The sequence below is a fragment of the Sinocyclocheilus rhinocerous genome, unplaced genomic scaffold, assembly GCF_001515625.1.
Source record: "Sinocyclocheilus rhinocerous isolate Xijiao unplaced genomic scaffold, SAMN03320098_v1.1 scaffold3642, whole genome shotgun sequence".
Lineage (NCBI taxonomy): Eukaryota > Metazoa > Chordata > Actinopteri > Cypriniformes > Cyprinidae > Sinocyclocheilus > Sinocyclocheilus rhinocerous.
Window position 1 is genome coordinate 457,821 of NW_015644863.1, and position 11,561 is coordinate 469,381.

At 37.2% G+C, this 11,561-nt stretch overlaps 1 protein-coding gene across 2 annotated transcripts in view; it reads left to right on the plus strand.

The window, feature by feature from the left end:
• Nucleotides 1–11,561, plus strand: part of LOC107705092 (GDNF family receptor alpha-2-like) — a 76,021-nt gene that overhangs the window by 4,361 nt on the left and 60,099 nt on the right. For both annotated transcript variants that reach the window (XM_016508235.1, XM_016508236.1), the window contains exon 2: nt 975–1,289. In XM_016508235.1, the coding sequence (XP_016363721.1) occupies nt 975–1,289 (315 nt within the window). The remainder of the gene's footprint in view (nt 1–974; nt 1,290–11,561) is intronic.

The window sequence follows — 11,561 nt, forward strand, 5'->3', positions numbered from 1 at the left end:
CATTTCACAGTGTATACAGCTTCAGTGATTATAACGATAGTTTTGTTTTTTTGAAAGTGCTTAAACTCGCGATAGATCAATGTTAGTGATAATGTCACTTTCTATATATAATTTATTCGCTTTTTGAATAACCGTGGAAAGGAAACGTTGTATAGGCTACTTACCAATTTCTAACGTTTTAATTAAATTGCAATCACGTTAAATACAAATTCAGTCCCATTAAACATTTTTTAGCCTACATGACACCCATGTCTTGTTATTGTCTAAAAAGACGGGTTTATGATGTTTAATACATTTGCTGCTTTTAGCCTTACCCTGGAGTTGGTTCACTCTCCGCCTATGGGCATTACTATTATTTATTAAGTGTCCCTTTGTAACCTGTGAAAGCTAAGTTAGTAATTAAAGAAGGTTTTTACGTGCTAATTACATAATGACCCTTTTGGGAAACATGCTATAGAGATTTAGTACTAAAGTGCTTATTAACATTCTACTTTAAAAGTGTTTTGGGAAATCTAGCCCAGGTTATTCGAACCCATAACCATTGAGAGGAACTGTCCATGGTGCTGAAAACCACTTATTATTATAAAATAACACCAACAGGATTGTTTTTTTCATTTACGTGTTCAGGTTGTATTATTATATATTGTATAGTCACATTTTACATGTTTTATTTAAATGTTTTCACATTGTGTTTGACATGACCGTAATGTTGAGTAATTCAGTTCACGGCCAACTGGTAAAGTTCCTTACTCCACTGACAGAAGTCGCTGTCATTAGGGTTTAATGCTTTCTGCTATATCACTGTGTGAAAAAATGGTGAACGAAAACTTAGGACTCTTTTGGGTCTCTAAAAAAATAAAAAATATTATTGGTTGTGTTCTTTTCCAAATTATGTCATATTAAAAACAAATAAATAAAAACTTCATTCACACCACCTCTTACCCGGTCTGATAATGCCCCTGCCCTTCCCGCAGATGAGGTGGTACTTTCCATGGCCAGCCATTTTGCCTTGTCAGGGCTGGGAACTCATGGTTGGAGAGCCCCCATGGACTGCCTGAGGGCCAGTGAGGTGTGCAACCAAAACTCACAGTGCAGTTCACGCTTCCGCATCATGCGCCAGTGCCTGGTAGGTCGTGACAGGACTACCATGCTGGGCAACAGAGAGTGTCAGGCCGCCCTTGAGGTGCTGCAGGACAGCCCCCTGTATGACTGCCGCTGCAAGAGGGGCATGAAGAGGGAGCTCCAATGTCTGCAGAGCTACTGGAGTATTCATATGGGTCTCAATGAAGGTAAGGCTGAGTTTTTGATCTTAAAGTACTTTTCTGTCCCATCCCGTACAGAGAAAGCTATATGTAAGCCATTTTCAAAGGTTGATTTCTGTGAAAAGTGTAAAAATGCTGGCGCTATTTGTTTAGGAATCTTGCCCAGCCCAACACAACTGCTCGACCAATGGAGTGAGTTTTGGCCGCATCTGTTTGGTGACCAGTGTGACACACATTGCCTTTAAAGTGACTGTTTATCCAGAAATTAACATTTGGTCATATACATCATGTACATGCGGATTGCCAGATTGAGGACACTCAACAGGAACAAGCTAAATTGACGAGTCTTACACTGTGAGTTGATGAGTTGATTTATCCGCATTTTAATATTCCTCTGGTCATAGAGCTTTTTAGATGGATACAGCAGCCTTTCAGGTCGGGGCAGAAACTGCAATCTCTGACAAAGTTCATTTGCTGGCTTCAATGACTGCAATATGCTATGTTTTCCACCAACTGGCAACCCAGGGAGTCAAAATACTATTGGGTAAATTGGCAGTTGGTGGAATCAAAACAAAAGCAGACATTCCGACATGGAACACACAATTCGAAGTAGAATAACTGGCTGTAGCATTGTTTTTGGAATAAACAAGCATGTTTCCTAAATATCTGCAAACATATTATGGTATTTTTATGATTTAGTATAATTTGTTTATATGCTTTTATGCTTTCAAAAAATTATCATACAGCACCTTAAACTAAATCTATAAATAAATGTTAATTGAAATTAAGCTGAAATAAAATAAAGTATAAAGTATAAAGTAATAAAGTATAACCTTAATATCTATAATAGTATAAAAAGTATACTACACTGCTGTGAAACAAAATGTGATATTTTGAAACATGCTTTTGTCCATACAATGAAATTCAATGGGGTCCAAAACAACCGTGGCAACAAATTAAGAATTTGTTCCCTTGTTTTAGCATTAGAATTCTTATTTTGTGTCCATGGTTTAACTAAAACAAGGGTATGGAGTAAAATGAGTGAACAAATTCTTAATTTGTGGTACAAATTATTCATTTGTGGCCTCAATAAATATATATATTTTTGTCCGCATGTCATGTCCGGGGGCTCTCTAGAAATGACATATTTCATTTTTGTGTGAACTGTTCTTTTAAGTGATATTTGATGTTTGAAATATTGTGCATCAAAACTGTCCTGGTGGAACCTTGTAGACAAATGTCTGAGTTGCTTTTCCAAGTGCTGCATAATAGATTATTTGTTTTTTACTTGACGCAAGGCCGATCTGTAGCATAGATTTAGGGCAGCGTCGATGTGCGGAGCAGACAATTAACCAGATTGCAGAGAAAGTCAATGCGTACCTGCTCTCTTTACAGTCAGTCCATTACAGAAGCATTCAGACTTCTGAAATGGCAGTTAGCATTTGCCTTTGGGAGTGTAGGGGAATCATTATAGGATTTAAGCAGTGCAAATCGGCCTGAATTATAACCCATCTGCTTTGGCAGTTGCTGCGGGAGCCACAACAAATAGGGTCCTATTGATACGAGTAATCAGAGAGCCTTTTAAAGCAACTGCCCCTCTCAAGTCTGGCATTTCAATGAGGTATTGTGGACTGCTGGGCCTGCTTACTGCCTGCTGAGGTAAGGGGAAAAAATAAATATCACACAGCTTCCTTTCATCAGAAGCTGTGTACAAATAGATTAGGTAAAATCACACAGAGAATAATAAGTGATGCAACAGACATGTTGGCACAGATGAAGGTGTTCATACAGGGCATTAACAATTAACAAGAACTTATTTGGGTGTTCCAGAAGTTAAGAAGCAACTTGTACTTATATAAACTTTATGTCCTCAGTTTCCAAACAAATGATTTGCTCTTTGAGCACTTCTCTCTATTGATGTTGCTCCAGCACTTGAAAATGATTGGACCCAGTTTTGTGTCCTACTTTGGACAGCACCAGCCCTCATTATGATGTTTTTCTTGTGACTTTGCTCTTCAGTCCACTACAGCCATTTCATTGGGCTTCAGAAAAATACAGGTTGCTCTCAAGTGATGGTGAGGGACCATGCGGCAATGATTGCACCTTGACAGAACTCTATCAAATCCAAAAATGCCACACAATTGGCCCGACGAACACACTCAATAATCAACCAAACTAAGAGCGGCCCCATCAAAGGTTAATTTTTCTACTATTCTGTTTGAATGGAATGGATTTTCTATTTCTAAAAAAACAGGCCTCCATAAACTGAGCTATAGGATGTAGAAACACATGGGAATGAAATTGGAGTGAGTTGCCGCAAGCTCAGAGACCGCGAGAGTTTTGAGGGTTTGCCAAAGCAAGCAGGAAGATGGAGTTCTCCCTCATCGCAGTGCTAAAACGACTCAGCACTCTGTTGGAGCATAACCCCTTCTCCTCGATCGCTCCCTCTTGCTGAGTCAAAGCCCTCGCAGCATGGGCAATATTCATTCTGATCCATAACACAGAGAGGCATGTTTTGGCATTCAGAAAATCACCAACAGTCACTGCCAACTAGGATGCCTGAGACATCTGCTCCAGATTTAGAAACACAGGCCTAGTTGTGTTTTACAATTTACATGAAGCTCTCCATCTCCACTAAAGTCTCCTGTTGATCAGGATTTACAAACCTACTGGATTTTTGAGGCCAAACATCAGGTGCTGAAAGCAGAACCGTTAAAGCAGGGATCCTCAAATCTGGCCCACGAGATCCACTTTCCTGCAGAGTTTAGCTCTAACCCTAATCAAACACACTTGAGCATGCTAATCAGTGTCTTCAGGATCATAAGAAAATCACAGGTAGGTGAGTTTGATCAGGGTTGGAGCTAAACTCTGCAGCGCATTGGCCCTCCAGGGCAAGATTTGAGGAACCCTGCGTTAAAGGAATAGCTTACCCATTCACCCTTGGCCATCCAATATGTAGATGAGTTTGTTCGTTCATTGGAACAGATTTGCAGAAATTTTACATCACTTGCTTACCAATGGATCTTCTGCTGTGAATGGGTGCCATCAGAATGAGCATCTGATAAAAACATCACAATAATCCACAAGTAATTGTTTCCGTCTAAAATATGAGTTCTCTATCCATAATATTGCTTGCAGTGAAAGTTGTCTCATCTGAATCAGGAGAGAAATATGCACATATCAAGCACCATTTATAAGTGAAAACAGTCCAAAACAAATGTGTTGGTGAATTTTGATGTGAGAGGACAACTGGGGATGTATTTTTTCACTGGAGGAAGTGTTATTATGAACTCATATTTTGGCCAGAAGCAATTCTGCATGTTTCTTGTAAACATGCAGCATTTTACAAGATGTTAATTGATGGACTGGAGTCGTGTGGATTACTTGTGGATTATTGTGATGTTTTTATCAGCTGTTTGGACTTTCATTCTGATGGCACCCATTCACTGCAGATGATCCATTGGTGAGCAAATGATGTAATGCTAAATTTCATTGGATGGCCTGAGGGTGATTTTTAGCATTTTTTAAAAAATTTTTTTTGGGTGAGCTATTTTTTTAAGCAAGAATACTTGGGCAGCTGAAAACATGATGTTAAATGAGATGTGGTGTCATGGTGACCCTAAAACAATAATTTTGATTTGTTATTGCACATAACAACCTAAATATTTGTATTTGCTAAGGTACATTTTAGCTGGTGGGCTTGTCTGTGCTGGGACACTAATGAATACATTAATAAGAAACATTTAAGTGATTATTTCAAAGTGTAATGATTAGTTTGTGCTAATGGAAAGATAATGACTGTTATAATTATCCTAAACTATTTGATAATTAAGCATATTTGTTATTTTTATGGGAAAAGAACTGAACTTCTGCACTGCACTATTTAATATAATCAGGAGAAAGGACATTTGCAGTTATTACTGTAGGAAGCTATTTGTGTCTTATAAAAACATTAGTTTTGCTGGTGTAACCTGATAACATTACTACATGAAACAGGATATATACATTCCTATATTTGTATATGTACTGTACACCATGTATATAAACATACATTACCATTCAAGTTTGGGGTCAGTAAGATTTTCAATTTATTTATATTTTTTCTATGTATTTATTCATTTATTTATTCATTCAGCAAGGATCAGTGTTGGGGACATTTACTTTTAAAAGTAATGCATTACAATATTGCATTACTCCCTAAAAGTCATGGGTTACGTTACTTTTGCATTCATTTTTTTAATTTTAGCTGGGCTGGCTTGCTTTCTTTTTAATATAAAAAGTTATATTTTTGGCAAATGTTAAAGCCTTTTCACACCAAAAGTGCAATGAATAAGCCTCAGGCTGAAGGAAATGTAAATTTATGTCTGTACAGTATAGAAGATGCAGCTCAAACAAACCTTCAGTTGTGCTGCCATTCTGGATTGCATGAAGAATATGATGCAGGAGAAGAAAATTCAACACTTTTTAGCAATACTAATAAAATAAATAAATATGTGTTTATTTAAAGTCATTTTTGCTTAATAATATTGTTGAATTGGATCATCAAAGGTCCAATTCATATGAATAAATACATAAAGGATATTTGTGTTACTTAACATATTTAATTATTGCAGGTTTGTCATATTCTGGGTTTGCGTTTCACAGTTTTTATTCATTTTGGGGAATACAGAATCTGTTTTTGTGCAAATTACATGAGTAAATGTCTGGAGTAATGATACTGAAAATTCAGCTTTGCATCCCAGGAATAAATTACATTTAAAATAAGTTGTAATAAAATGTCACAAAATGACTGTTTTTACTGTATTTTTTGATCAAATAAATACAGCCTTAGTGAGCATAAGAGACTTCTTACTGACATCTTACTGACCCCAAACGTTTGAATTTGTAAACTTTTGAATGTATTTACTGTACCCAACAAACATAACATTTACAATTGGAACATCATCGTTTGCAGTATAATAGGTTTCGGAAAACACTGTGTAAAACAGATATAGGGTATGAAGAGGAGTCTACACTAAACTTAGTGCTTTCACCCTTTAACTTAATTTGTTTTGACCATTTTGATAGCACATTTTTGCTTGCATGTAGTTTGCCTGTATCTCTGTCATTGAGCACTGGGGGCAATGTAATTACAGTCAAAACGGTGGCCTATGACCTTAGCCTGAGCCTATGCAAATTTGTATTAAAACTGTCCATGTTAATTAGGACATTGTACAAGAGTTTAAATAAGGACACTTTAGACTTTAAATAAAGCAACTCAGAATTTCCCCTGACATAACTAGGCCTGCAAATACTTCTGTAATACGAGACTCAAAATTACACTTAGGCTAATACAAGCACATTAGCAGACTGTTGTTCTTAAAATGTGTAAATTGAGAAGAAGAAAACACAATCCCTTATAGTTTAAACAGAAATTATAGTCAATGATGGTAGAGATTATTTAGGGCTCAACAATAAGGACTGCCCAATGGCCCGGGACCAGCGTGAAAGACGCTTGGGACAGTTGACGGACTTGTCACTGGCCCTATCGGGCCTCTGCTGCATCGTCATGAAAGTTTATCATTTGCACGCGTTTTTTAACCTTGCTAATTTAAAAATTCAGAATTCTAATTCAAATTTGAAAGCATGCAAGCAAGACACGATGTGTGTTCTGTGTGAACAGTGCGGACACAGAGAGTCTTTGCCAACACGCAATCCCCAAATTGAGTTTCTTTCCGCGTCTTCTTGCACTTGAACGGACAAATACATACAAAAGCATGTCAGAATACCTGTTTTGGCAAGTAACTTTGTAGCTTTAACAATGATTAATCTATATTTAATTTATACAGTGGAGTACAGATGCAACCGTCGACCGCCATTCTTTATTTATTTTCAACCGATCTCTGTTCTGGGCTTGCACACAAACTGCACTGCAATCATTTTCCAAAATGTTATTTGTGTGGAAATATTACAAAGTCTGTAAACGGCCATTAACAGAGGCCAGAGCCGCTGAGAGGAGAAAACTGTACAGGCAGAGCAAGATCACTGTTCACAATGCGTGAAATATTGGAAGAAAATCCTAAATATTGAATTGGAGGTGGGGATTTATATGAATTTATCTCTGAGGGGAACTGATTGTTTTCAGAAAAGTTTACCGAAAAGTCTTGTCTCTGTATAATGAATAAAGTAGTTTTTAAGAGCAGCAGCTGCTTTGTTTACAGTGGTAACCAAGGAAACGATGTATTACTGCTGTTCCACCAGCGCCACCTGCTGTCAAAGAGTGAATTTTCATCTCATTCAGCCCGTCTGCTATTTTTGTTTCACGCAGTTATGTTTTATGCATTTCACAAAGCTAAGGACCATTCTGTTTTTGCTTCAGATTTTTTAATTATACAATCTTAATTTAAATCAAAAACTGCACATTGCATGTGTGCTTTTTTTTTTTTTTTTGATCCATTCGTGATTAAAATGCAGTGGTTGCCTCTAATTTCAAATGGCTTCAGATAGTTTGTCGTGTAATATTGCTAATAGACATATTGTCCATGTACTCACATTTTCATTCTTTCTTGTCTCTTGCTTAAAAACAATAACAATTAAAAAAAAAATCAATTGGCAAATTGATTGTAAAAAAATATAGGCCATCAGAATTGGCCATGAAAAATCAAGATTGGTGCATCACTGAGTGAAGAATATGCAATGTTATTTTGCATGTGATTATTCAATTTCTATACCTGAACACCTGCAAACATAAAAACCTAAAGCATCATTTGATTTGTATCTTTGTTCTAAATATTTAATTGTGCTATTGCTTGTAATATGTTCACTTGTATTCATAATGTTTGAACTTTATATTTGTTAGGCTAGTTTTTGCTGTGGTATTGAATTGGAATCAAGAACTGTACAATTTAATTGGTATCTAAAATGTTGGTGTCATATAAGCTTATTTATTACAATAAGAGAAAACATAGGTAAAAAATAATAACAACAACTATTTTTATTATTTATTTATTTGATTATTGTGTGTGTGTGTGTGTGTGTGTATGTGGGTGAAAATGTTGGCAGGGCAAGTAAAAATTTGAACCAAAAAATCCTTAGTGCTGAGCCCTGTTATTTAATGTATATCTTTTTCATTTTCTGAATGAAGAAAAAGTGAACAGTTGTTCTTGTTACATTTGTGCCATACAATGTTCATGTGACATTGTGATGTTATCACCTTTATAGCTCAGAAATACAACAGTTAATGTGCTAAAACATTACCTGTTATCTCTGCACTGACGTCTAAAATAATAATACTGTTTCATGTTGTTATTTGGCATTCATGATCCAATCAAATCCCCAGTGATCTAATCATGTCTCACCCTACATTTTTTCTTCATCAAGCATCCTGTGTCAGATTACTTAAGTAAATGTATTCCTGTTAACTAAATATGCAGTCCCACATGCACTCTGCATTCATAACCGTTTCTGTGCATAATTATACTGGTAATCAAAATGTTGACATTTTGTCATAATGTACCAGTAAAGCACTAATTTTAGCAGCATTCTCTGTGAATGATAATGATACATGAGCAACCCCATCTCAGCAGTCAATGAGTCAGGAAATAAATATAAATAACAGACCACCATTATGAATTTACCAGCTTAACTTATGTTGATTCTGTACTAATTACATTCCTACAGCTTATCAGAAGATCAGTATTTACCAAGCAACGTTTTATGAGCTAAACTGATTGAAGTTAATTAGCAAAGTACACCAGCTAGTCCAGGATTTCACCACAATGGAGGTGCAGGTTTTAAACAGCATGCTTAATCAAATATCAGTGTAGTCCACCCTTTCTCAAAGCTTTAATTAAACAAGCATGTAGATATGAGGATGGGAAAAGGGCAGAATTCATTAGCTATTGTGCACCTGACAAATTGTGAAGCAAAACTGGGCCCTTCACTGCCAAGTCATTTGGTATTTGTGGATTAATGAATCTGCTTAGACTTCACAACAGATTTACTTTGTTCCGTCGAGGCAATGTATCAGGCAATTGCTCTTTGTTTGCTAATTGCATCCTTTGATTCCCACCAGGCACAACATGGGGGAAACGTAAGCCCTACCTCCTCCTGAAAATAAGATAATAACTGTCTCCAGACTCTTCGGATATATTTTCATAATAAATCTTACCATAACAAACCATTTCTCATTGAGCCAACCTCCAGCATCTTACTTTGCCTGGGATATTCAATTACTCAACCCCATGCAATATTAAATCACTTTAAATGGGATTTAGGTCAATTGATGTGACCCTCAATTCTTTATCAATCCATAAGAACTAAGAAAAGAATGAACAACTAAGACATTGTTGACCAAATGACATTAATATATATACAGTGGGTACGGAAAGTATTCAGACCCCCTTAAATTTTTCACTCTTTGTTATATTGCAGCCATTTGCTAAAATCATTTAAGTTAATTTTTTTTCCTCATTAATGTACACACAGCACCCCATATTGACAGAAAAACACAGAATTGTTGACATCTTTGCAGATTTATTAAAAAAGAAAAACTGAAAAATGCTCAGTATTTAGTAGAAGCACCCATTTGATCTAATACAGCCATGAGTCTTTTTGGGAAAGATCCAACAAGTTTTTCACACCTGGATTTGGCGATCCTCTGCCATTCCTCCTTGCAGATCCTCTCCAGTTCTATCAGGTTGGATGGTAAACGTTGGTGGACAGCCATTTTTAGGTCTCTCCAGAGATGCTCAATTGGGTTTAAGTCAGGGATCTGGCTGGGCCATTCAAGAACAGTCACAGAGTCGTTGTGAAGCCACTCCTTCGTTATTTTAGCTGTGTGCTTAGGGTCATTGTCTTGTTGGAAGGTAAACCTTAGTTCCAGTCTGAGGTCCTGAGCACTCTGGAGAAGGTTTTCGCCCAGGATATCCCTGTACTTGGCCGCATTCATCTTTCCCTCGATTGCAACCAGTCGTCCTGTCCCTGCAGCTGAAAAACACCCCCACAGCATGATGCTGCCACCACCATGCTTCACTGTTGGGACTGTATTGGACAGGTGCCTGGTTTTCTCCACACATACCACTTAGAATTAAGGCCAAAAAGTTCTATCTTGGTCTCATCAGACCAGAGAATCTTATTTCTCACCATCTTGGAGTCCTTCAGGTGTTTTTTTAGCAAACTCCATGCGGGCTTTCATGTGTCTTGAACTGAGGAGAGGCTTCCGTCGGGCCACTCTGCCATAAAGCCCCGACTGGTGGAGGGCTGCAGTGATGGTTGACTTTCTACAACTTTCTCCCATCTCCCGACTGCATCTCTGGAGCTCAGCCACAGTGATCTTTGGGTTCTTCTTTACCTCTCTCACCAAGGCTCTTCTCCCCCGATAGCTCAGTTTGGCCAGACGGCCAGCTCTAGGAAGGGTTCTGGTCATCCCAAACGTCTTCCATTTAAGGATTATGGAGGCCACTGTGCTCTTAGGAACCTTAAGTGCAACAGAAATTTTTTTGTAACCTTGGCCAGATCTGTGCCTTGCCACAATTCTGTCTCTGAGCTCTTCAGGCAATTCCTTTGACCTCATGATTCTCATTTGCTCTGACATGCACTGTGAGCTGTAAGGTCTTATATAGACAGGTGTGTGGCTTTCCTAATCAAGTCCAATCAGTATAATCAAACACAGCTGGACTCAAATGAAGGTGTAGAACCATCTCAAGGATGATCAGAACAAATGGACAGCACCTGAGTTAAATATATGAGTGTCACAGCAAAGGGTCTGAATACTTAGGACCATGTGATATTTCAGTTTTTCTTTTTTAATAAATCTGCAAAAATGTCAACAAATCTGTGTTTTTCTGTCAATATGGGGTGCTATGTGTACATTAATGAGGAAAAAAAATTAACTTAAATGATTTTAGCAAATGGCTGCAATACAACAAAGAGTGAAAAATTTAAGGGGGTCTGAATACTTTCCGTACCCACTGTAACCTCTAAATATGGTGGTTTTTTTCTGGCGGTATTTTGTGATTTATGGAGCGATTAAAAGAGAGATCCCCTCAGTAAAAGCCTTTAACTCTAATATGTAAAAAAAAAATTGGACCAGGCTTTATGCAATGTTCAGTTTATTATTCTGGAAATATATGCAAATGAGTGCATATTTAATTAGATAATGCAACGTTTGCATATGTGAACATAATGTTACAGAAAACTTAAAGGCTTCATTTGGCCAAAAAATTTAAATTGTCATCATTTCCTTACATCAAGTTGTTCCAAACCTGTATGAGTTTCTTTGTTCTGTTGTGCACAAAAGAAGATATTTTGAAGAATGTT